The 22,735-nt window shown below is 47.4% G+C and overlaps 8 protein-coding genes across 8 annotated transcripts; 4 read left to right on the top strand and 4 right to left on the bottom strand.

Annotated features, from left to right (window-relative positions):
- Positions 1-874: 874 nt before the first annotated feature.
- UREG_03663 (uncharacterized protein) lies at positions 875-3,057 on the top strand (the record flags this gene model as incomplete). Its single annotated transcript, XM_002544100.1, has 4 exons — positions 875-932; positions 989-1,064; positions 1,117-2,279; positions 2,357-3,057. The coding sequence occupies 4 exons, from the start codon at positions 875-877 to the stop codon at positions 3,055-3,057; spliced, it is 1,998 nt and encodes a 665-aa protein (XP_002544146.1).
- A 1,288-nt stretch (positions 3,058-4,345) lies between these two features.
- UREG_03662 (ribosomal protein S16) lies at positions 4,346-4,930 on the bottom strand (the record flags this gene model as incomplete). Its single annotated transcript, XM_002544099.1, has 3 exons — positions 4,346-4,417; positions 4,537-4,732; positions 4,854-4,930. The coding sequence occupies 3 exons, from the start codon at positions 4,928-4,930 to the stop codon at positions 4,346-4,348; spliced, it is 345 nt and encodes a 114-aa protein (XP_002544145.1).
- Positions 4,931-5,530: 600 nt separating this feature from the next.
- Positions 5,531-6,563, top strand: UREG_03661 (uncharacterized protein; the record flags this gene model as incomplete). Its single annotated transcript, XM_002544098.1, has 4 exons — positions 5,531-5,542; positions 5,640-5,748; positions 5,781-5,888; positions 6,106-6,563. 4 exons carry the CDS (start codon positions 5,531-5,533, stop codon positions 6,561-6,563), a joined length of 687 nt encoding a protein of 228 aa, XP_002544144.1.
- A 165-nt stretch (positions 6,564-6,728) lies between these two features.
- Positions 6,729-9,172, bottom strand: UREG_03660 (uncharacterized protein; the record flags this gene model as incomplete). Its single annotated transcript, XM_002544097.1, has 3 exons — positions 6,729-8,545; positions 8,595-9,048; positions 9,125-9,172. The coding sequence occupies 3 exons, from the start codon at positions 9,170-9,172 to the stop codon at positions 6,729-6,731; spliced, it is 2,319 nt and encodes a 772-aa protein (XP_002544143.1).
- A 2,307-nt stretch (positions 9,173-11,479) lies between these two features.
- Positions 11,480-12,848, top strand: UREG_03659 (uncharacterized protein; the record flags this gene model as incomplete). Its single annotated transcript, XM_002544096.1, has 5 exons — positions 11,480-11,489; positions 11,765-11,804; positions 11,857-11,952; positions 12,010-12,656; positions 12,712-12,848. 5 exons carry the CDS (start codon positions 11,480-11,482, stop codon positions 12,846-12,848), a joined length of 930 nt encoding a protein of 309 aa, XP_002544142.1.
- Positions 12,849-13,403: 555 nt separating this feature from the next.
- Positions 13,404-17,533, bottom strand: UREG_03658 (uncharacterized protein; the record flags this gene model as incomplete). The annotated part of the gene is given in 11 exon segments (XM_002544095.1): positions 13,404-14,015; positions 14,087-14,153; positions 14,205-14,271; positions 14,332-14,369; positions 14,446-14,676; positions 14,759-15,008; positions 15,405-15,618; positions 15,684-16,585; positions 16,612-17,290; positions 17,349-17,472; positions 17,490-17,533. 11 exon segments carry the CDS (start codon positions 17,531-17,533, stop codon positions 13,404-13,406), a joined length of 3,228 nt encoding a protein of 1,075 aa, XP_002544141.1.
- Positions 17,534-17,958: 425 nt separating this feature from the next.
- Positions 17,959-18,952, bottom strand: UREG_03657 (uncharacterized protein; the record flags this gene model as incomplete). The annotated part of the gene is made up of 3 exons (XM_002544094.1): positions 17,959-18,128; positions 18,160-18,326; positions 18,705-18,952. 3 exons carry the CDS (start codon positions 18,950-18,952, stop codon positions 17,959-17,961), a joined length of 585 nt encoding a protein of 194 aa, XP_002544140.1.
- A 1,799-nt stretch (positions 18,953-20,751) lies between these two features.
- Positions 20,752-22,043, top strand: UREG_03656 (guanine nucleotide-binding protein alpha subunit; the record flags this gene model as incomplete). The annotated part of the gene is made up of 5 exons (XM_002544093.1): positions 20,752-20,869; positions 20,922-21,048; positions 21,297-21,733; positions 21,799-21,942; positions 22,000-22,043. 5 exons carry the CDS (start codon positions 20,752-20,754, stop codon positions 22,041-22,043), a joined length of 870 nt encoding a protein of 289 aa, XP_002544139.1.
- Positions 22,044-22,735: the final 692 nt, after the last annotated feature.

Raw genomic sequence — 22,735 nt, 5'->3', positions numbered from 1 at the left:
CCATGCCACTAACGGAGCAAACGTGCGAGAGAGCCAATCGAGCGGTGCCCCGATTGGGTTCTCATCGTGTCCATCTCAGCTGGGCCAGGATAAGCTTGAAATGCGCTGACAAGGATCCTGGGACACGGGCCTGTTTTAATGCTCTGAAAATAGCTCAGGGTTTTCAAATTCTTCAAGATCAAAAGGCATGTTGAGACAACAATACGAGGCCCTCTACAAATGGTATGAGTGGTGAATCGGGGCAGATGAACATATGGGATGACAGTTTCTCACACCACTGCCATGGGGAAAGGAAAATGCCCATTTTCGCGCTTGTTCTGTTTGACCATGTGAAAAAGCCGAAGATTGCTTACATCGCTGTTTCACAGAGAACTTCGAGATTGGCTATTTTGATCTTTGATGTTCGAGACTATCTGGAGATCGGCGCGCCTTTGAGGCTTCAACTGACCGTTTGAGCCCTGGATTGAGGAAAATAATCACATCCTTGACGATGATATCCGTTGCGTGAGCCCAAAAAAGTGAAAATGTGCCCTCCAACTTGGCCCAATCTGTACTAAAGTTCAGTTTTCTGCCGCCCAATGCAAAGGAATACGAGGCTTGAAATTTCTTGGGACCGATGATTTGGAAGGCCACTCCACTCTTTGAGAATTAAGCGTGGTGAGCCTCAAGCCTCATAGTTCCCCGTTATTGACGATTTTGGGACGAGAATAAATAATAATCAGCCACCCATCGTCTCATTCTCGTCCCCTCTCCTTCAACCTCTAGCGGGATGCTTGGACATTCTAACGTCCAGTACGCATCGGGTTGTTTCCAGAGTCACTTTGAGTGACTCCCTACTCTCGTTATCATTTAGCAAATTTAACTGCCATTGAAGATGATTGAGCTTACAGTTGGTCATGTCTCCGGTATCATCGCCGCCGGAGTCTTTGTGCGTGAGTGATCGAATCGCCCTCTTTTCACTGCATGTCCCATACTAATTGAGCCCCAGTTCAATTCTTTGTCCCAACCGCCTCTACACTCATTTTAGCTGGCCTTCTCGGAGAAAATAACTCTCTGGCATCTTGGTAAACACAGCATACCAGTCTAGCACTGATGCAAACCGCTGACTATAATCAGGACTCAAATCGGGAGGGCGTTACATTCCTCGCACTGGACATGGCTTCTCGGTGCGGACTCTGCTACGACTCGCGCAGTCAGTCGCGCCGTACGGATGGAGGCAATCATACGCCCCTTAATAAAGCTTACCATTGCTATCGCCGCTATTGTTACTCCCCTTGGTTTATACGACGCGGTTGTGCCTGGGACAGCCAACGTCCCCCAGCCATTCCAATACCGAAAAGATCCTTCGCCGTTTGGGATTGGAACTCCACCCCGTTCAAATCTAGGTTTTAACCGGCAATGTGGTTCTCCTTTGCCTGTTGTTTGCCCAGGCTCGCAGACTGTTATCAATAGGTCACAAACGGAAAGTAATATTACGGTCGAGTTGCCCAACTCTTATGATATTAAGATCCCGAGCAATTTGACGGAAATGTTTGAAAGCGGCCTCGAGTTCATGCCTCCAACTATGTCGAGCCTCTTTGACATTCAATGGAGATCATATGGCATCAACTTCGATGAGGACTACAACAATGGGTCCCAATTTCTGGTGGGATCATATAGGCAAATGGATAGCTTACTCCTCAAAGATGGTTACCACGCCGTTGAAGGATTGATCGTGGATAATAAGAATGGAGGCATCGGCTTCCGAAATCATACAACGCCCGCGCCCCTCAAGTACGGTGGATTATGGTCCGAAGATTTACTTTTTATCGAACCTTCTACGCAGTGCGTTGATACCAATATTACGGTTGACTTCACTATTCCGGACTCTAGCAGCAACGGCACTATGGGCGATATCAAGCTGGTAGATCTGGGGGGCTTTCATAAGCTCAACACCACCTATCCTCAATTTGACCTGAAAGAACCTGCAAAAAACCCCGACCTCTACAGCAGAGCATACAAGGCCGCTTATCTTTTTAATGCATATACTATGCTGCTTTTGAATGTCTCAAATCCGCGAACACCAACGATGGAACCCTGGTCCTATATGAACTCCAACCAAGGAAAGGCTTTCCCTGTGGACGTCTTTTTCCCTGATCTTCAACCTTCCCAGGTGGGGGCGAAAATAGATTGGAAAATATGGCACGGTGTGCCATATAGTCCCGGCAGTAATTTGACTACCTCTGACTTCGAGTACCCGAATCCGTACAAAGTCACGGGCAGGAATTTCACTTCCATCAGTAAGATTTTCCCAATCCACAAACAAAATGAGCAAGAATCAAATTTCTTTGAACTAACGCTAAGTTTCGCCGTTTAGGGACCATTTGCCAAGGCGCCGGCGATGCAGATATCGCCGATATCGATAGAGTGGGAGTCGGTTGCGGATTGTTCCTTGGTGCTGCCCGACCCGCTGATGGGAAGGCCTCACTTGTGGCTGTGCCAAAATCGCGATGGACTATGCCACTCTACAGCTGTGCCTCTTCTACAAGAGCCGTAGTGAAGACCGTTGATTTCCGGTATAATGGCACAGATGGCTTGAGAAGTCTCTCTGTTCTTGATATTCGGGACAAGATTTACAAACAAAATAGCGACAAACCTTTGTGGGGAGTCGAGCGTACGAACCTGACGATTGGTGGCACCAGTGCCCTGTGGGGATTAGTTTCGGATCGTTACAAAAACCGCGACGATGTTTCCGTTATCCAAAATGAAGAACTCTGGCTTCCTGGGTATACCGGATCGGTCAACACCCCGACTAGGTCATGGATGAATTTGCCCGGTGTTAGTTTCCATATGGATATAATGGGGTCGGTATACACAATGAGCGAAGATCCGCCCCTTAACACACTCCCGGATTATACTGGCAGATCCAACCTTGCCCATGTTCGCAAGATGGCAAGAATTATCCAAAACGTGCGAACAGTACGGCGTCTATCATCAATCAGATATGGACTGACATTGCCGCCAACGCTGTTCTGGGGACAAAGGGCTGGACGAACCGAGAAAGCGGGTCCACTTTAGGCAAACGTGCAGACAGTGATCGGCCTCGTGAAGGGCAGACTGTCCAGGTGCCTGTGGATTTGTATCGTCACCGAGTGCAATATCGTATTGCGTATGGTATTCCAGCTTTTGTCGCCCTCGCCCTTGCCACTGCCTTGGCCGCTTCCACTTGTGTACTCTGCCTCTGTGGCCGCGCCAGACCCTCTGTTGTAAAGAGGTACCTCAACCACACTGCAACTGGCCGAGTTCTGGGATCTTTCCTATACCCAGGTCAAGTGGACCCGCAAGCTCCTACAAAGGTGTGGGACGCCTCCGTGGGCTCGAGAAAAGCTTCGCTCACAGGCTCTGTTCCCCATGCGTCGGATCCCGGAATGGGGGTACACTATCCAAACGGTTCGAGAACCAACCTGGACTCTCCTCTACTACAAAACAAAGAGGGCATTGCGTTGGCTACCGTTTCTCCCCTTCCGATGAATCAGCAACAGACCTTCTATAACCCGTAAGTCGTCTCTTGCTCACCTATCGGCTTATTATTCTAACATGTTTTCGTTTAGCAATAATGGCTCCTACCCACCAGCATAAAGGGATTTCGTTTGAGCCCATCCCTCCCTACTAATACCGCCGAACTGTGGCGACACTTATTCTCCTTCATACCTTTTGTGATACCTTTCGTAGCATCTTGATGCTTTCTGATTCCAACTCTTCGGAGAACCTTCCGTGCTTCAAACCATTTTCCTTCTATTGATACCTCATATTCTTCTACAGATCCTAATTAGGTTTGGGCCTTTTTCCCACCGAACCAGTTCAGTAAATATTGTTTTATCCCGAATACATGAATGGCTAGTCATAATTGGTTATGTTTTGCGGGCACTCGCCGTATGATACATACGATTCATTTTCTTTTGTACAAGCATTTTGCTAATTTGAAAGGAGAAAAAATAATGAAAAACTCCTGAATAGCAAGAAGTTGACGTTCTCGTGTCTATTTTACAATGTCAACATCACACAAATGATAAGTTCCCCTTAAACGCCTCACATAATTTATAAATACTGAAATAAACGGCCTCCGCTTCATGCCAATACTCTTTTGTCTAAAAAGTCTGTCAATGACGGCGAAGCGAGATTCTTAACTCCACATCTGCAACTCCAGCGAGTAATGGCTGCTGATAGCAGTCCCGATATTTGTAAAACGGATTTCCGGGTATCCAACAAGAATAATTAGGCGAATAGAGGCCGTTTGAGCCAATGGAGCCCATATCTTTCTACCGTAGGATCTTGCCTTGATTGACAGGGCAACTATATCGTATAATCATGAAGCATTCTTCACAACTTCCGGTGGCTCAGGGCGTTTTCGGTTTGGCTTGGGTTCCACCAACCCAATCTATTTGCGCAAGAAAACACTCTGTTAACAAACTAATTTTTCCTTGTTCTTGGTTGGGGAAAAGCGGATTTCTCGCAACTCCCGTGTTGGGGAGGACACGAAACAGGAAGAAAACGCACCAAGCTAAATATTCTCCACACAGGGTCACTCGGCTGCGCACCTACACCAAGCCAGTACTTCGCTCGCGCTCGGTCAAGAGCAATATCTTTGTACGCGCGGGCACTTTTGGCTTCTTCGTCTGACAAACCGACGGGCTTTTGAGGGATAGGGTTGTAGGTTCCAATGACCTCGAGAGGTTTTGAGTCGCGAGCAGTTCTAGAAAAGGAGAAAGAAAAAAAGGAAGCGCGCAGTCAGCAATGATCTTAAATCAGCGAGGATTCAACGCAAGGAGCAATTGCATATATCGCTGGAAGACGAGCTTGACATTGGGACGTACCGTGCTTGATTCACGACGATGTTATAGAATGGTTGATGTCGGTTCCCGAAACGGGACAGACGAATCCTAACCACCATGGTTAATGCTCTGAATGGACACGTCCGCGGTGCGAAGCATAAAGTCTTGAATTGATCTCAGCGTCGACAACGAGCTGGTTCGCCGGCTTGAACATTTTAGCGGATGCGGAGATTCTATTCATCCGGATATCCCGAGCACTTGTGATTATGTCAGCTCCTGTTTCTGGTGCTAGATCCTTGGGACGGTGACAACGGCAACCCTTACATATGATACAGATGGTGGTGTTGGGCGCTCGGGTGCAGGTACTTTGTGGCATCGCCGCCCAGAACCAGCCTTGTTCAGTGACGCCGTGGATAACTACTAGCTAGCTACATGAGGGCCCAAAACCTGCGTACATCCAAACAGGTAGAACGAGACAGTGCTTGGAGCAACAACATTCTAGGCTACTCTGAACGAGTTACCTCCAAAAAAGGCTAACTAATAGTTAACTGGCTAGTTATCTTAGCTGTGGTCTTGAGTTACATCATCCTCTTCACCAGCTAACTTCTGGATTCGATATCCAGCTTGACATCATCTCTATGTATAGAATCATCAACACACTAAATCATTCAACGAGCCCACTGCTCTATTCTATTCACAAATACAAATATTTATCAACAATGGCTCTCAAAGTTAGTTGAGGCTCATGAGACTACTTGAGTTCTTATTTTACCTATTACCCACGCAATCTATAGATTCAAACCTAACCAATGACGCCGTTCTCCATAGACAATCACGGCCCAAAATGCAGCGGCGCTTGATAAAGACCTGATGGACTCTGGCGCTTTTTCGATTGATCAATTGATGGAACTGGCAGGGCTTTCGGTGTCTCAAGCCGGTGAGCATTTGCTTTAACTAACTAATCGCTAGTACAATGCCCTTCAACCGTGGACCGTCTAATCATAAAAATAGTTTATAAAGTCCACCCATTAAACAAAGGCAGGGATGTGCTCGTTGTCTGTGGCCCGGGAAATAATGGTGCGTTACTACTCCTGTTCCGCCACACTCCTCTTCCCCGCCCCCGCCCGGCGGAAATACTAACTGCGCGGAATTCCACCGGCCCACAGGCGGAGACGGGCTAGTCTGCGCCCGTCATCTAGCTCACTACGGCTACAATCCAACAGTATACTATCCAAAACACGGAAAAAATGAGCTTTATGAGGTCAAGTCCCATCTTTCTTCTCCCCCTGAAAAGCTATACCAACCACTTTTGCACCACAGCGCTTGAAAACCCAACTCCACAACCTCTCCGTCCCATTCACCGACGACTTTACCACTTCGCTCTCCAAGACCTCCTTGGTCGTGGACGCCATCTTCGGCTTCTCTTTCGGCGGGCCACTGCGTGAGCCGTACCCCGCCATAATCTCCCAACTGGAATCTACCCAGGTACCAGTGGTGTCTGTTGACGCGCCTAGTTCATGGGACATCGAATCTGGCCCGCCCAAGGAAGGTCCAGGTGCCAAGTTCATGCCAGAAGTTCTGGTTAGCTTGACAGCTCCGAAGCCGTGTGTGAAATTCTTCAAAGGGAGGCATTTCATCGGGGGCCGGTTTTTGACGAAGGGGGTAGCGGAGAAGTATGGCTTGGATGTGCCCAAGTATCCGGGAGTGGATCAGGTCATGGAAGTTGACGTTGAGGGGAGTGAGAAGCTGTGAATTTTCAATATGTACTCGAAGGAATGATAATAGAGAGGATCAAGAAACAGTCAATGCTCTACTCAAGCTTGGTTTGATAGTTATTCAGTTGTTTCTATCTAATACTGTTGGCTAAAACATCTCGCAATTGAGGCAGGGGCACAAGTAACCCATGTGGTAGTGTTATTACAGAGCATCTTTGATTTCGCCAACCACTCCTTTGACTCGTGGCTCCTTTCCAGCAGCAGTGTTCAAAACTGTAGCCAGAGTCTTCTCAATGTCATAAATTTCTTTGGCCGCTGTCATCACCTCATTTTCCAATGAAATCACCAGCGTCCCAAGAGCCACCAGGCCACGATAAACAGCTTCAGAATCCTTTTCCTTGGAAACGATTTTTGTCAACTGGTCTAAAAGCATGAGACCATATTCCGCGGATTCAGAGGTCACCGATCGTCCCGCAGCGCTGAGGAAAACCGCTATATTAATGTACAGCGTTGCAACAGCAATTATAAGGTTGCGATTAGCACTGGCTCCGGGGTCTGAAAGGACCGAGCTGATCCGTGAAGTTATCTCTTCGAAATCAGATATTACAAGTTCTTGACCTGCCTCGGTTTCAAAGAGGTTTGCCAACATCCGCACTGCTAACATGGCATTATTCGAATTTAGAGGAGGGTCAAAAATTCCGCTCGAGATCACGGTTTGCACTAAGTTACCTCCGCTGTATCCTTCCGTGGCTGTCATTGGGGAAGCGGCGGCGAGAAGCCGCAAAAGATCAAGTGCTGGTAAGCGACTGGTGGAAGGCCAGGCAGTAGCAGCCTTAACAACCAAGGGCAATGCAGCCTCGAGGATCGAAGAATCTTTCAAGTTTGGGTTTTGCTCCAACTGACCACACAGCTTCACGACCGTTTCCAGATCAGACGGGCTGAGGGAGAGGTCCTTTGATCCACTAGATACCAACTGAGCATTTAGCTCTCCGATTTTCTTCTGTATCGCCTTCAAATTCGCCGTTTTGATGGAGAGATATGATGTTTGGGGTAGGACTTTGGGTCGGGATGTGGGGGGTGTAGATGGTGGCTGAGAATCAGTTCCGGTATTCGCAGGAGTCTGGGTGGAAGAGCCGATCGTGGCGCCTTGAGTGTTGGTCATGATAAAGTTGGCCACTTGGTCTAAGTAGGTCACTGGCAGTTGATGACCGTGTATGAACTTCGTAGCAGCATCATATGGGTTCTGAGATAGGTTGTAAGGAAGTTTGAGTGGTGGTTTCCCATCTTCTATGTCGACATCGAAAACATAATCATAATCCTGGCCCTGGTATTCCACTTTCCTGCCACTGCTGCCAACGGAGTCAACAACAGTTCCAACAGCAATCCATTCGCGTCTTGCAGAAGACCAAGTATGTGCAGTAACGCTTCCGTCATCCTCTCGGATCATTTGTACTTGTCCCTCCCTAGTCCCCATCTTCTGCTTCAGAAAATCTGGACCGGGGAGTTGCTCCTTATTTACTTTTCCGACTTGCTCTTGTGGAATAGAAGATCCCTTGACTGCGCTTTCGAACTGCTGAATCATAGATTCATCGCCTTGCCGTTCCGGGACCCGGCTAAAAACCCGTGCTACTCTATCACTTGCGCCTGTGATGATGTCACCAGTCTGCCGACAGACGGCGACACTCCATACAGAGATGGCCGGATGTGTGATTGTTTGAACACATTGGGTTCCTTGCCATACTCTCACCGTACGATCTTCACCCGAGCTGACTAGCTCTCCCGATGGAAGAACTGCCAACGAGTATATGAAGCTCTCATGCCCGTGTAATTGGGCAACTTGCTGTCCATGGATAGCCCACAATCGTATAATACCGTCATTTCCTGCGGATGCTATGTGTGCACCGGATGGATGGCTATCAGGGAGTTTGCAGAGGGCACGAATGACGTCTCCAGAGCCTTGTATGCTTCCTTGCAGTCGCCCTGCCCTATTAAACACTCGAATAATTTTGTCGGCGCAACCTATAGTGGTATAAGCACTGAAAATCAGAGTTGAAGTGTGCCAACCCACCAGTGATGATTGTATTCTTGTCAAATGCTAGAACAGCCCACACGCTGCCATTGTGGCCTTCGAGGACAGTATCACATTCCCATTTTCCAACTGTCCAGAGACGCGCAGATGAGTCCCAGCTCCCGCTTACAATCCATCCTCCCTCCGGGCAGACATCGATGCTGCATACGTTATGAGCGTGTCCGAGAAGCAATGCTTCGGCGTCAGCTTCAGCGGGTCGACCAAGCTGTCTGGCTTCAATAATGGTATCCTGACCTCCGGAGAATATGAGGCCTTCGGGGTAATCTTTAGTGGGAGGGTAGAACGCTAGGGAGTTGATAAAGGCAGATCCGTGGGCAGCAATCGTATAGTCAAAGGTGGGCGGTGGTGTTGAAACAAGATTCCAGAGACGAACGGTTGCATCTCTGGAAGCTGTCAGAGCCTTTTTGGCATCTGGAAAGGCCACAGCGCGAACCTATGTTGCATAATGTGGTCAGTATCTCGTGAGGACCTTTTGACACCGCAGTGTTGGACTGGTGTTTGGCTCTTACATCATCGCTATGGCCTTCCAGAGCGGCGGCAATCCTGAAGTCAGGCATACAACAAGATCTCTTGGTTATATGGCGCGATCCCAAGTGGTACGCAACTGTCTAGCAGCGAGCTTGAGAGAGTGAGAAAAGATAGTGGTTTGGTATGGGGAAGTTGAACACAACAATGCATGCGAATTCGTTGGAAGCTCATAGTTGACTAGTTAGTTACATAAGGTGAGGGGTCCTCACAGATCCAAAGAGTCATCACTTTGCAACCACAAGGTATCTCTTCTAAATGGAAATTATTTGATAGAGCATATTCGACACTGTCACCAGGCCAGCCTATATTACCTAGCATTGAAATGGTATTTTCTTGGAACCCGCAGTCACTGTTTCCTGGAATTGGTGCGTACTCGTGTCCTATGCGCCAGTTCCCTACAAAAGCAAGCAGCCTTTCTGATAAGGTGCCTTTCATCTATCAGAGCCATGAGTATAAACAGCATTGTTGATGTTGATGCATGAAGCCATTTGTTTGACCAATTTTTGGATAATATTGACTATTTCCCCCACACTAATAGTAAACATCTCAGTAGGGCACAGTCATGTAATATCTCATCTTTTTCACTTATTTGGCCTGGCTTGCTCAAGGGCCTGCTACTACACTAAAAGCCCTGAGCTATTTCAAAGGAGCTTGGGACAGCCAATTTCGAGAGATCAAGTGTTAGAAGGACACTACACTAGCAATGGGAGTTGTGGGAGAAAGACAAGAATAAAAATACCAGAAGTCGGAAAACTCACAGATGTAGGAAGCAGGAAACTACAAGGTAGGAATGGAACTGAAGAAATCAGCTCAAGAGTTTTGAGAATATCAAAGCGAGCGTGATGCAGCCGAGGTATGATTAACAATTGTATGATGTTCGCGTATGTGGAAGGTATGTAGAATTGGGTCATGGCGGTGGTGCAAGACAGAATGAAAGGGCCTCACACAATAAGTTAGTAGATTAAACACATGTTATTGCAACTAGTGGTGTAGGTGCTGCACCCAGCCTTGCCCAACTGTGGTTGGTGCAGCGGAGGCATGCGCATTGTGGCTCAAGAATTGGTACCGTGTCTGGTATCTTGAATGGGAGCCAAGGGGAAACCATCTGACCCTACTGTCCCTCCCAGTCTCAGCGCATTGGGGGAAAATATCAAACAGGCCCTTTTCAGTGCTTTTAGCGATGCCTATTGCCCTTTGTCTCGTGCATTTCGCCCACTCTCTTCTCTCCCATGTTAGGGTTAGTGGTTAATAACCACCATGGAAATGGACTTTGCCGGAAGAAGGTACACGGCCGAATCAGTTTATTTTTAAGTTTTTTGTTTTTTATCGTATCTCAGAATTAATTTTGTGTCTTTTCCCTGTTTTGTTTCTGTATGCGGAAGAGGGCCAGGAGACGAAAGAGAACTCGACGCTGTTTTTCTTTCGGCCAGGATTTGAAAGGCCAGATGGTCTGACAGGTTCGGTGCGAGTTGAAGCAAATGCAACGGGCTCTGATGTAAAATGTTTGCAGATATCAATACACTGGCCCTGCAAACCCCGTAGAAATCCCCAGCTATCAAACATTTTGGCTCTGGATGAAGGCGACCGGATAGGGTATCAAGCGGCTTAATAGCATAATTGCTAGGAAGGGATGTGAAAGGGCATTGGCATAACGTTGAGGCAGGTTCAGCCTGGTAATCAGGTTGCCTTGATAGCTTCGTCCAAAGGCTTCCACGGCTTGATGCCATGGCCGGGCTGTCTGCCTGTGCCATAGCCAGCGATGCTGTTGGCGTGCGCCCAACGCTTTGCTTGACTGGGACTAGTGCGGCTGCTTAGTGAGCTGGACCTGGCTGGGCAGCTGGCAACCAAAAGTGCCTAAGAAATCGCATCTACAAGAACCAGCAGCACCACCGCTTTGGAAATTCAAATGGATGCTGGCACTTGACGGACTTCCCCGTATTCTTTCACCTTCTGTTGTCTTTTCTTCTTTTTGACTGCTTCTTCACTTGTCCGATCACTGCATCTGCCTTATTTTCGGAATCTTATCTGACAAGAAACTGCTGTCATCTGCCCTGCATATCACGATCACGATAAACCAACGCTGAACGACTTTCGGGCCATTTATATTCCCCTTGGCTGGCAGCTAGAGTACAATATACGCGGAAACATCCTGCTTGTATACCTTTTTTTATTCCATTTTCTTTTGAATTCTTCCTGGGCTGGGAATCCAGATACCCTTTTTCTAACCCTTCCAACCCTGGAAGCTCTTTTTTCCCTTTCCTTTCCTTTCCTTTCCTTTTTTTTTTTCGCCCTTTTCTTCTTCTCTCTTTAAATTGGTCTCAGCTTGATTTAGGAATATGGCTTCGGGTAAGTTCACAGTAACTATAGTGGGCTTGCCGGTTGGGTGTCGTTGGGCCATACGGAAATTGGTGGCTTGAAATCTGCACCGAGAGCTGACGCTTTCGTTGCTTCTCAGATTCCTCAAAGGTTGTCCCGCTGACCTGCCATGGACATTCAAGACCTGTGCCACATATCAGCTTTTCTCCTATCGTGGAAGATGACCAGTATTATCTCATTTCTGCTTGCAAAGGTGCTTCAGGCCCTGCCTTTAGGAGACACAAGCTCCCTGCTAACTTGAACAGATAACAATCCTATGCTACGCGACGGGATGACTGGTGACTGGTTGGTTACTTTACTTTCGGTTTTGCTTGCCCGCTTGCTCACTTTTCTCAAGGATTGGCACTTTCCTGGGCCACAAGGGTGCTGTTTGGCAAGCCCGGCTTTCAACAGACGCCAAAATTGCTGCCACTGCCGCTGCGGACTTTTCTGCGTATGTGCATAGTTGCAATCCTGTCTAATTTCGTTGCCGGCTTATCATTCGCTACAGAAAAGTTTGGGATACCCATACCGGCCAGTGTCTATATACATTGCAACATGCGCACATAGTCCGCTCTGTCGCCTTTCCTATGCAGGACAACCCCCAAGTTCTTGCGACCGGCGGTATGGAGAAAAGGTTGCGGATTTTCGATCTGTCTCGGAGCGAGGGCAGTAGCTCATCTCCTACGTCGACTAACAGTAGTTCTCCTGCCCTAAATGGCAGCGGTTCCAACACAAATTCTTTTAACTCGACAAGTTTTGAGATTGGACCCGGTGTCCATGAAGGCACTGTCAAGTCTATCATTTGGAATCAAGACTACAATATCATCACCACGGCTTGCGACGATCGGAAGATTAGATGGTGGGACCTGCGCTCTCAAAATCCTTGTATGGAATACACTGTCGACGGGCTGATTGGCAGCTGCGAGTTGAATACACTTTCAACAGTAAACAACGACCCAGGTATTTTGAGCATCGCTGCTGGAAAATCCGCCTACTTTTTCGACGGCGCTGCTCCAGGCCGCCTACTCAAGAAAGTGGAGTTTAATTATGAGCTTGCCAGTGTTGCCGTAAACAACCAAGCTAGCAGGTTTGTCACCGGTGCCACCGGCGACACTTGGGCACGGGTGTACGACCTCAACACGGATGAGGAGCTCGGTACGGACTCGTACCATATGTTTTAGAATTCATTCACTAACCATATCTTTTGTAGAAGTCCAAAAAGGCCATCACGGCCCGATCTGGTCGGTAAGCTACTCGCCCGATGGAAAGCTCTATGGCACAGGAAGCGAAGATGGGACTATCAAACTATGGAAAGCATGTAAAGAGTCTTACGGCCTCTGGAGATAATTCCGCCCTTTTGTACCCATGCCATTCTCCTGCACATGTCCTGTTCTTCTTACTATATTTTCTTGCCAAAAACATTGTGCGTGTTTGGGGTGGGAAAATTACAGCGAGGCGTTAGCATTATGCAGATTGGCTGTTTGATCTTACTTTTTTCTCATACATAGTGTTAAAAAGATACTTATGAGACACGGGTGATTATGCCTAGAGAGAGACAGAAGGTATACCCTGTATACGCTTGCAATAGTTATGAATGGCACTAGCATTCGCATGTACCCTGTGGTTTTCAATGCAAGATCTGAACGGTGGTTTGCTCAAGTTGGAAATTATTATTAACCTTCATATCTCGAGCGTGGTTTTTGGGTTAACCATACTGCCCCCAAGTTAGAGATGAGTGGTTTTCCTTTTCTGCTCCTCCAACCAGCTCAGTAATGCCTGCAAATGAAAGAGATATTGCTAATTCAAACGCCAGAGAAAAGTCACAGACAGCTAGTTTTTGTAAGCCCGCAGGCGACAGATAATAACCGAAGCACCGATTTGGCCAAGGTAAAGAACAATATTTCACTCAATCATATCGATGTCGTCATCCAATGCTGGCGCACCCGATTCGGCGGGCTTACTGTCCTGTACAGCCCCGGTTTCAGTAACGCCGGGCGTACCAGTATGCCCCCAATAATCATCCATTTCCTGGTCTAACTGTTCCTGCGTTTTCTTCGGTCTCCCGGCCGTATTTCTGCCTCTGCGGCTGTCATTCCTACCCCTGCTTTCCACCGATCTCCAACCACGGCTCCTTCCGTCCCGCTTTGGGGATCGTTGACCGGGGATATACCGATCGATATTCTCTGGTGGAGGTTTGGAAACGTCACTTCGCCGGTAACCATTACCATTTTCCGGGCTAAGGCTACGGGTGTCTCGTGGTCGTTCTGCTCGATCAAATAAGCTGCCTTTTGGCTTCTCTGCGGAATCGAATGGATTGCGTCTTGTGTTCCTGTCGGATTGAACAAGGGTCAAACGAATTGGCTGCCCTTTGGCGTTGGCACCGTCAAATTCTCGGATTGCTGTTTGAGCGTCAACGAGACGCTTATATGTGACGAATGCGATGCCTTCAGAACGTCCGGCACGGTCGTAAAGAATGGATCGGGAGAGAATTGGTCCAATGCGAGTAAAGAGGTCCTTTAACATGTGTTAGTGACCCCATCTCCCTTGAAGCATCTATTTAAAACAAATGGATAGGGAGCAATTACCTCCAAGTCATTCTCAGTGATATCATAGTGCAGGTTGTTTACACGAAGTTTCGCTCCACTAGTTGATCTAAAGCCTATGTTAGCATCCAATTATTATACAAAGCGGCGGATAGCATACTGTTCAGGAGGCGGGGAAAGGCGGCCGTTGCGACGGGAATTAGACCCACGGAAGGAAGCAGGACGCGCTGGATTGACACGTAAGGCACGTTGAGATCACTGTAGGTGAAGAAAAATCAATAACCCACTGTCTCTATCGTCTTCGAATTTATCATGGACCCAGTCACTATCAGAGATATCAACCATGAAATCAGCATTCCGCCACACTATTAGCCAAGTCAAACGGTAGTGGTTCCACTCACAGTTCTACATCTGCACGATCATTTCTAAAGGACTGTTGTTCAATCAGAAGAAGAAGGACAAGGTTAGCCGACGTGTCAAAATTAGATCTGCTACTATATTTTGCTGAAAAAGAAAGGCAACTCGCGCCCATGAAGCCCCTCCCTTTCCCAAGAAAAGGAAGGCCGCTATGGCTCGAACGGTTGCCTCTATCACGATACGTCTGGAGGAAGCGAGAGGAAGAGGAGGAAGACCTGAACACAGACACGACAAAGAGTTGGTCAGCCGCGCCGAAATAAGTTTTACGGGAATTAGTGCAGCTTGGGTTCGCCGCACCTTATGAACTCGAGCTTCGTCGCGGTTGAAATTACCCCGACGGGAGCGTACTGCGGGTTGCCGGGCACGTCCACGGTTTGAAGATCTCTACACAGCTGTTTAGTTTTCGAAATGTCGCGTCCGATAACCATCCGTGTTCTGGGGGGCGATGCGAGACTCACCGGCCTTTCAGCTATGATCTCATCTAAAGTCCGGTCCATTTTTGAGGTTTCGTAGATCGAGGTTCCTGGACTCGAGGGAGGCGTAATCGCTTAATGGCAAAAGGCACACCAGCTACTGAAAAATTCAGTATAATTGAGGTGTTTATTTCTGCGATAGTGCGTTGGAGTGAAGTCAAGGTGAGAACGTTTGCTTAAAGGTTGCTGATGGAATTTGTATCGATCCCCGTGACATTGCCAAGCAATCTGACCATGGTTGCCTTTTTGATGTTATCAAATCTATCAATAGACGCGCACAAAGTATTTCTACTGGTAGGTCAAATTGTTTATTAAGTAGGACATTCAGTATACAGGATTAAAAAATGCATAAGGAGCAAAGCTGGACTACGCTGCATGAAAATCAACCGCCCGTTCTTGCCACTCAAAAAGGAAGAAGAGTCTATCTATACAGACCACACTTGCTCCCTGCATGTGCCATCAATTCGCACCGTTTATGGGATTTGATTTGCTGCTTCCACCTCCTTCATTCTCCGGACTACTATTGTTCGTCATGTGTTCCATGAATGTGATATAATCATATTTGGGTAGATCTCGATCCTCAAGAAGGTCGGGTCCTTCGTGTTTGGGCATAGTCTGTAGCAAGTTTTCAATGAGGTCCTCGGGAATAAGTGAATGCCTAAGATCAAGCTCCGTGACGTATGGCTTTTCGGGGATGAAATGTTAGCAAGAATAGCAAGAGGAGCAAAAGCAAGGAGAATTCTACCCACCTTGCCGTCGGCCACCTCCCGGAAGCTCTGGAAGACCTGCTCAGCAGTGTTTTGGTCTTCCGTTACGCTGACCATAAACCGGATAAACTGCTCAAAACTGACTCCTGCGTTTCTTTCCATACGCCCAGGACCACAAACCTCGACAAACACTTCATGCATTTCATTCTCATCATAAACCAATCCCAGGCTTGCCAATGCAGCGGAAAATTCAATTTCATGCAGTGTGTTGGACGAGTCCCGATCGAAGTGCCTAAAAACAGACTCAAATTCTTCGAGCTGTATTGGCGTTAGGTTGGTCATATTGCGTGCTACCATCTGATTCTCCAAAAATGCGAGCTTTTTGGATACGCTTGACCTTACAAGACCCAGCTCGTAAGAAAGTTCCTCAAAGGTGTAAGTAGTGAAGTCGTTTTCTTCAATGTTAGCTTCAACGCATTGATCATCAAGGTCTGCAATGGTTTCAAGAAAGGCATCTAGGGGCGGAAGATTATCATTGAGGCGCTGCACGTGAGACAGTTGGTCCTCAACATCTCCTTCGAGGCCTGAGATTGCCAAGGATAATGTGTTAAGGGTTAAAGCAAAATCGTTAGCCTTGTCGGCGAAGGATTTTCGAAGGGCGTTTTTGATATCACGAATAGTTTCGTTGATTAGCTGACTTCTCTGATGTTCATCCTGCGTTAGGCTTGCCCATTCTTGATCCAATACCTCAAGGCTCAATTCTGGAGGAGGCTCATACGGCTTTAACCGGTATGTGCTGAGCTTGGTTTTGATGTTTCCGAGTAAGGCGGCAAGGTCAGATTTTTCCGCTACCCATTTGCGCTTCTGATTCTTCTTATAAGCAGTAAATTCATTCGCTTGCTCCTTCGCATCGGCGTACGTTCCAGCAAAGGACGATTCGCCCACTGCAATCGCTGGTCCCTGATGTTACGACGATGCTCTCTCATCCGGCGCTCAAACGAGTTTTGCATTTCCCAAGCTCCTTGCATATTGAGAACGAACTTTTCAACTCGCCGGCCAGCATTTTCGACTCTTTCAAGCTGTGAAAAGGCGTGAAACCAATATGCGATATATGTCATCAGCGAACGCTCATCTGGTTTAGCAACATCGCATACATCCTCCACGTCAAGAAGATCAGGTATCCCAATTTCATTGCTTGCAATCTCGAATGCCAATTTCATATTGCCTTTGTGATCATTCTTGTCCAAAGCATCAAAATCGATAAGATCGGGCCGGTGAATATCCAACAGGGCGCAGAAGGCCAGTCCATCGTTCCAACTTGCAGAGAAATCCCTCACTTCTACCCCTGGATAGCAAGCGGTCTTCCTTTGACACCACAACAGTAGACCTTCTTTCGCCGTCATACCCTCCTCGTTGATGTCACTAATCGTGAACCGCAAGATCAGAGTCCATATTAACCCCAGTATAATTTTCCGATTTCCATCTACAATATCTTCTGCGCCAATATTTGTCATCTGTATCCCCCGTCCTTTGATGTAGTCAAGACATTTGTTGACGTTTTCAAACTTCTGGACGCGGAGTCGGGGTTTCGAGGCATACCGTCCCAAGGATTCGTTTCCCAGGATCTCGAGGATGTGGATCAGGATAACCTAAATAATGGGCAAACATCAATTAACAAATCTCCAGAGTGTATGAGCCAGTACTTACCCCATCGGAAAGGTCTATCACGAGGTCATCGATGGCGATGTCGCGGATCTTTAGCTTGTTATTGAGCCTAGCAACGGTGGCCATTAGCAAGCCAGCAAGACTGTGGGCTGCATCGAAAAGGGGACTAACCATTTCGTAAACGTCTTTTGCTGCACATTAATCCATTGTTTCTCCACGGTCAACATGGCTGCGCCTGGCCAGCGCAACTGGCGACGAAAACTCCTCTGCCCAAACCAAATGCACGTAAGTAACTAAGCGACGCGGTGATATGAAACCAAAAAGCTGGCGCTGAGCACATTCCAACGTGTGCCCTTGCAGTCAAAGCCTGGGTTGATTATTGACGATGAAAAAAGCAGAGAGATGGCTCCGTACTTCAATCCAAACGGTCATTGTTTCCCGCGCACATTCTCGGGATCGATGTCAACAAGGCCGATTTAGGGTTCCGTTACGGAAGCAACCAATGAACAAGAGAGTTCAGGGAGTCAGGGGTCCAGAGCCGCTGATGGGAAAACCTTCTGGCTATTTATGGAACGCTCAGGAATCCTTCGCGGATATCTTTATTCCTCGCAGGATGGGATTGGATTTATAGGGATCTCGATCTCCCGGAAAGCTACAGTTGAGGTGTGGGCGATATGGCCCAGTTTGTTGAGTTTTGGGAGTTGTACTTTGGAGACTGTTGCCCAACGCGCTGCCTTAACACACGTGGTCTTCGTCGATTGCCTGTGATGGAGGCCTGGGGTGTATGAGTATTCATCGTTACTTGGATATCAGTTAATTTTCCTACAAACAGGCAGGGTATCCTGCTCCGTACGGCTAAGAGGGTGCCAATGCTGAGCGGGAGTTTCCTCTCCACGAACACTAGATTTGCAAGAAGCGAATTTATTCAAGTGCTCCAGGAGACAGACATGCATGATGTCCCTTGAGAACGGCTCAACAACTGCATACTTTTTATGCTCGTGTGGGAACTCTAGCCTTAAGCTATGGAGGAAAGAGGCCTCATTAGCTTACACTCCATAGTTTAGACCACGAAGCCCTGTGTATCCGTATCAATTTTCATAATTCATCCGAGCTTCGAACATGCCGAATTTCACACAACTCCTTCCAACTGCTTTGAGAAAATCATTATTGGGAAGTGTCTTTATTAATCGCCAACAAATGTGGTACTGGAAGGCCGGTCATACCAGCTGGCACCCAACCTCGTCGGGATCCTTGTAACACTTGTTTCATGTTGATTTCATGCATTCTTGGATACTGGTTCAATAAAGTTCTCGAAAATTCCTGGAACACCCCGATTTGCCCATTTTGAAGGTTGGACGTGATGGATCATGGTCATGTTACTCTTGCTGCAATGCTGACCGTCGCTTCCGAAGCACCTGGCATGTCCGGTCGGTTGGACTGCAGAAGCCTTCCTGAGCCAATCTCGGGAGTTGTGTAACCAACTTCAGACTTGCATCAACCCATTGCATGCTTTGGATGCGTGGGTTGCCATACTTGGTGAAAGAACATATTAGAATGCGTGAAGGTCTCAGCCTTGCCCACGATGGAGTCAAGTTAAGGTCCACCAGTTCAAGAAGCTCATAACGACTCTGTATATTCCAGGACATCGTGCCAAGCGCAAGAGATGTCGACAATCAGAGCGAAAGAAATGATCGACATGTTAATGCACCTCGGACCCCGGGAGCCCTTCAAAAGTCTTGGGAGTCTTCTCATCATGGGTGGGAAACGAATGATCGTGTCAGAAAGTGGTTTGTATGGAAGAGGATTGCCGGACAGCCTTTCAACAGCCATTGATGCGCCGTGAGCTGACTTGTCAGTTCAAGGGAGGTGTGAGACACTAAACCGGATGTGTAGACGATCCGCGGTTGTCGGACGAGACAGGCAAGGTGCCATGGGAATTCCAAGGGAATATGTACGTGCGAAGTGACAAGTCCCCCATACTTCCGTGGGACCTCATGCAAATAAAAAGAAAGCGGCTTCGAATATGTGCGTCGTTTCTCTTTCATAGTAACTCGATTGGCATGACACAATACCCGTGGAGACGTTGGGATTGATAGATTGCCATTCACTTCTTTTCATCTGGATCAACTAGCCCTGCAAAGAGACCACAGCCGCGATTAAACTCTGAGATAGACCGAAACAGGGGAGTTATAAATAATGCTCAAGGTTCAGATGGAGATGGACTCCAACAAAGTCGATCTTCCAAGTGCCTTCGAGACTCACTTGTCCACGCAGCGATACTTCATTGACACGAGTGGCCATTCTGCGGGTCAAGGGGCAGTTGGAGCAGTCTGTCTGCGATATCGATGATTCTGGACGGTGGTTGACGCCTCTTGACTCTGGACTCTTCCGTTGTTCTGGTAGCTCTTGAGTCCCGTACTCGATACGCCGTATTTCAGGCACGGGTGTTTTGTCACAAACGTATTATTAATTCAAATTGTGATGATTTTCTCTGCTGAATGTGTATCGATCATGACTGGCGGGGAAGCTCTTGGCGCGGGATGCAGTTGTGATTGGTGCCATTGATACAAGTGGAAACCCGCGCGGTCGTGCTGGGTCCAAACCCCTTTTTTTCTCCAGCAGTCCTGAAGCCGCCCGACGAGCGTGATTGGAGGAGACTCCCATGCAGAACGCCGTCGCTGCCATTTTAGTCAAGCCCCAGCTTTAGCGTGTGATAATCTGGAAGTGGGTCCCGAAATACCAGTAACAGTGGATCGTTGCACCATGCTGCCGCGTTTTATTGGCCGCGTTGCATATCGTGTATTGTACCGCGGTATCGACATGTCGCTGTGCTTTGTGACAATACCACCAACATCAGCGCCAATCTCGCTTCTCCGACGATGCATTTCCATCCACTCCATTGTCTCCTCATCTTCTCGAACGTCAATCCTCAGTTCACCCAGTCCACGCCCTCACAGCTTCGCGGCAACAGCCTTGTGCGATAGCTAGCAATTGAGGATTCCTTCGGCCTTCACACCGTTGCTGCTCTGTCCACACCTCTCTCCAAAAAAACCTGTTGAAAGAGCTACAGGAGACCGCTTTTTTGGACAGCTCGGTAAAAGCTATCGCCGCTGACTGTTCGTTTTGACGCTCGTCCGTTCGATCGTCCTCGGTCGTACCTTCGATTAGTACTGTGCAAGCTGTGTTTGTAAGTCAAACGGCGACGCTTTTTCATCTGTTTGAATGCTTTCCCTGTCCATAACCGTTCCCCTTCTGTAACAACATTTTTGATGATTTTCCGTTCCTCTTGCCGACTGTGTCGCATTACTCTAAAGGTTAAACGGCGAATATTTTCTGACAGTTTAGTCTCCAAAGTGGTTTTGTCACTTGTGTCCTATCACTGCGGAAAGCGCTCGAGAACTGAGAGGATATTTTTTTCGATCACAAACTTTGTTCAGCCGCCAAGATGGGGTGTGGTATGAGTACGGAAGACAAGGAGGGCAAGGCCCGGAACGAGGAGATCGATAATCAGTTGAAGCGGGATAAACTGATGCAGAGGAACGAAATCAAAATGCTCTTACTTGGTTCGGCCCCTTGAAGTATACTTTGGCATTTCGATCACTGACGGAATCATAGGCGCGGGCGAATCCGGCAAATCGACCATTTTGAAACAGATGAAACTTATCCATGAGGGTTCTTATTCCCGAGATGAAAGAGAGTCTTCAAAGAAATCATTTTCAGCAACACTGTCCAATCAATGCGTGTAATCCTCGAAGCTATGGAAAGCCTTGAACTTCCTCTGGATGACCAGCGTGCCGAGTACCATGTTCAGACTATCTTTATGCAACCCGCGCAAATCGAAGGCGACTGTTTACCTCCTGAGGTCGGTTCTGCTATCGAGGCACTCTGGAAAGATGCAGGTGTCCAGGAATGTTTCCGACGGTCTAGGGAATATCAGCTGAATGATTCTGCAAGATAGTAAGCATTCCTAACACTAAGCGCTAAGTCAAGCATTCTTCCTTACCATTCCGGTAGCTACTTCGATTCTATTGGGCGCATTATGCAACCAGACTATCTACCAAGTGATCAAGACGTCCTGAGATCTCGTGTCAAGACAACTGGTATTACCGAAACGACTTTCATTATCGGCGACCTTACTTATCGGATGTTCGATGTCGGAGGCCAGCGGTCAGAACGGAAGAAATGGATCCATTGTTTCGAGAACGTGACAACAATCCTGTTCCTTGTCGCTATATCGGAATATGACCAATTGCTATTTGAAGATGAAACGGTCAACCGTATGCAAGAAGCACTCACCCTATTCGACTCCATTTGTAATTCTCGATGGTTCACCAAGACCTCTATTATTTTGTTTTTGAACAAAATCGATCGATTCAAGGAGAAGCTTCCAGTCAGCCCCATGAAAAACTACTTCCCTGATTATGAGGGTCAGTCTAATTCCTAACTCGAGTTCTGTCATGGTATATTCTTCATTTGACTGACACAAATATAGGAGGTCCTGATTATGCTGCCGCTTGCGACTACATCCTTAACCGATTTGTCTCCCTGAACCAAGCCGAACAGAAACAAATTTACACACACTTTACATGTGCTACCGACACAACGCAAATCCGGTTTGTCATGGCTGCAGTTAATGGTATGTCTCCTGTATATATCGAATTTGGTCAATCATATTTCCACTAACTTGTTTTAGATATCATCATTCAAGAGAACCTTCGACTATGTGGCTTAATATAGAATCGGCCATTTCATTATTCCTGTCGTCACCCTCGGTCTCATTATCTTTCATATGATCTGTATTTGATATCAAATTATGCACCTCAGTTGTTCTTTGTTCCGCTCGGTTCAGTCTTATACCTCAAACGTCTTGCATTCCTCGACCTTTGTACAGTCCCAACCATTCGATATGCCCAATCTATGCATTCAAACTGAGAATTCTCTCATTTGATATCCTGGATATCTGCTCTTTTCGAGCAACACACTTCATTTTCTTTTTTCATTATCTGTTTCGGAGTCTCTCTTTCAAGCCACTTTCTGCGTGAAGTACTGGGTTACCGTGAACTTCTTGGTTAATGTCTATTTAATATTCCCCAGGGACTCTGATATCGCACTTCCTCCGCTTCTCTCCAGGACTTTCTTTTCTTTCGTCTTTTGGGATTTTGATGAGGGTTCCTTAGCTTTCTCGTTGAATTTCATTATTACGGATCTCCTTGTCTCATTCAAATCTTGCCTGCACGCCGCTTTCCTTTGTTGCTTTATTGGCTTACTGTTTGCCTGTTTTTTCCAGTTTTTTTGTCGATGTATCTGTTGAAACGCCTCGTATGCCGGTCGGATGGATAGTGGGAGCGGGAGGATTACCCATCAATGCCTGGCCAAGGAATAGAGAATGAAATTTTAAATTATAAATTATCGTGCCTCTGCCATCTAAA

This window comes from Uncinocarpus reesii, genomic scaffold (genome assembly GCF_000003515.1).
Source record: "Uncinocarpus reesii 1704 scaffold_2 genomic scaffold, whole genome shotgun sequence".
NCBI lineage: Eukaryota > Fungi > Ascomycota > Eurotiomycetes > Onygenales > Onygenaceae > Uncinocarpus > Uncinocarpus reesii.
This window is presented reverse-complemented; position numbering and strand designations above follow the sequence as displayed.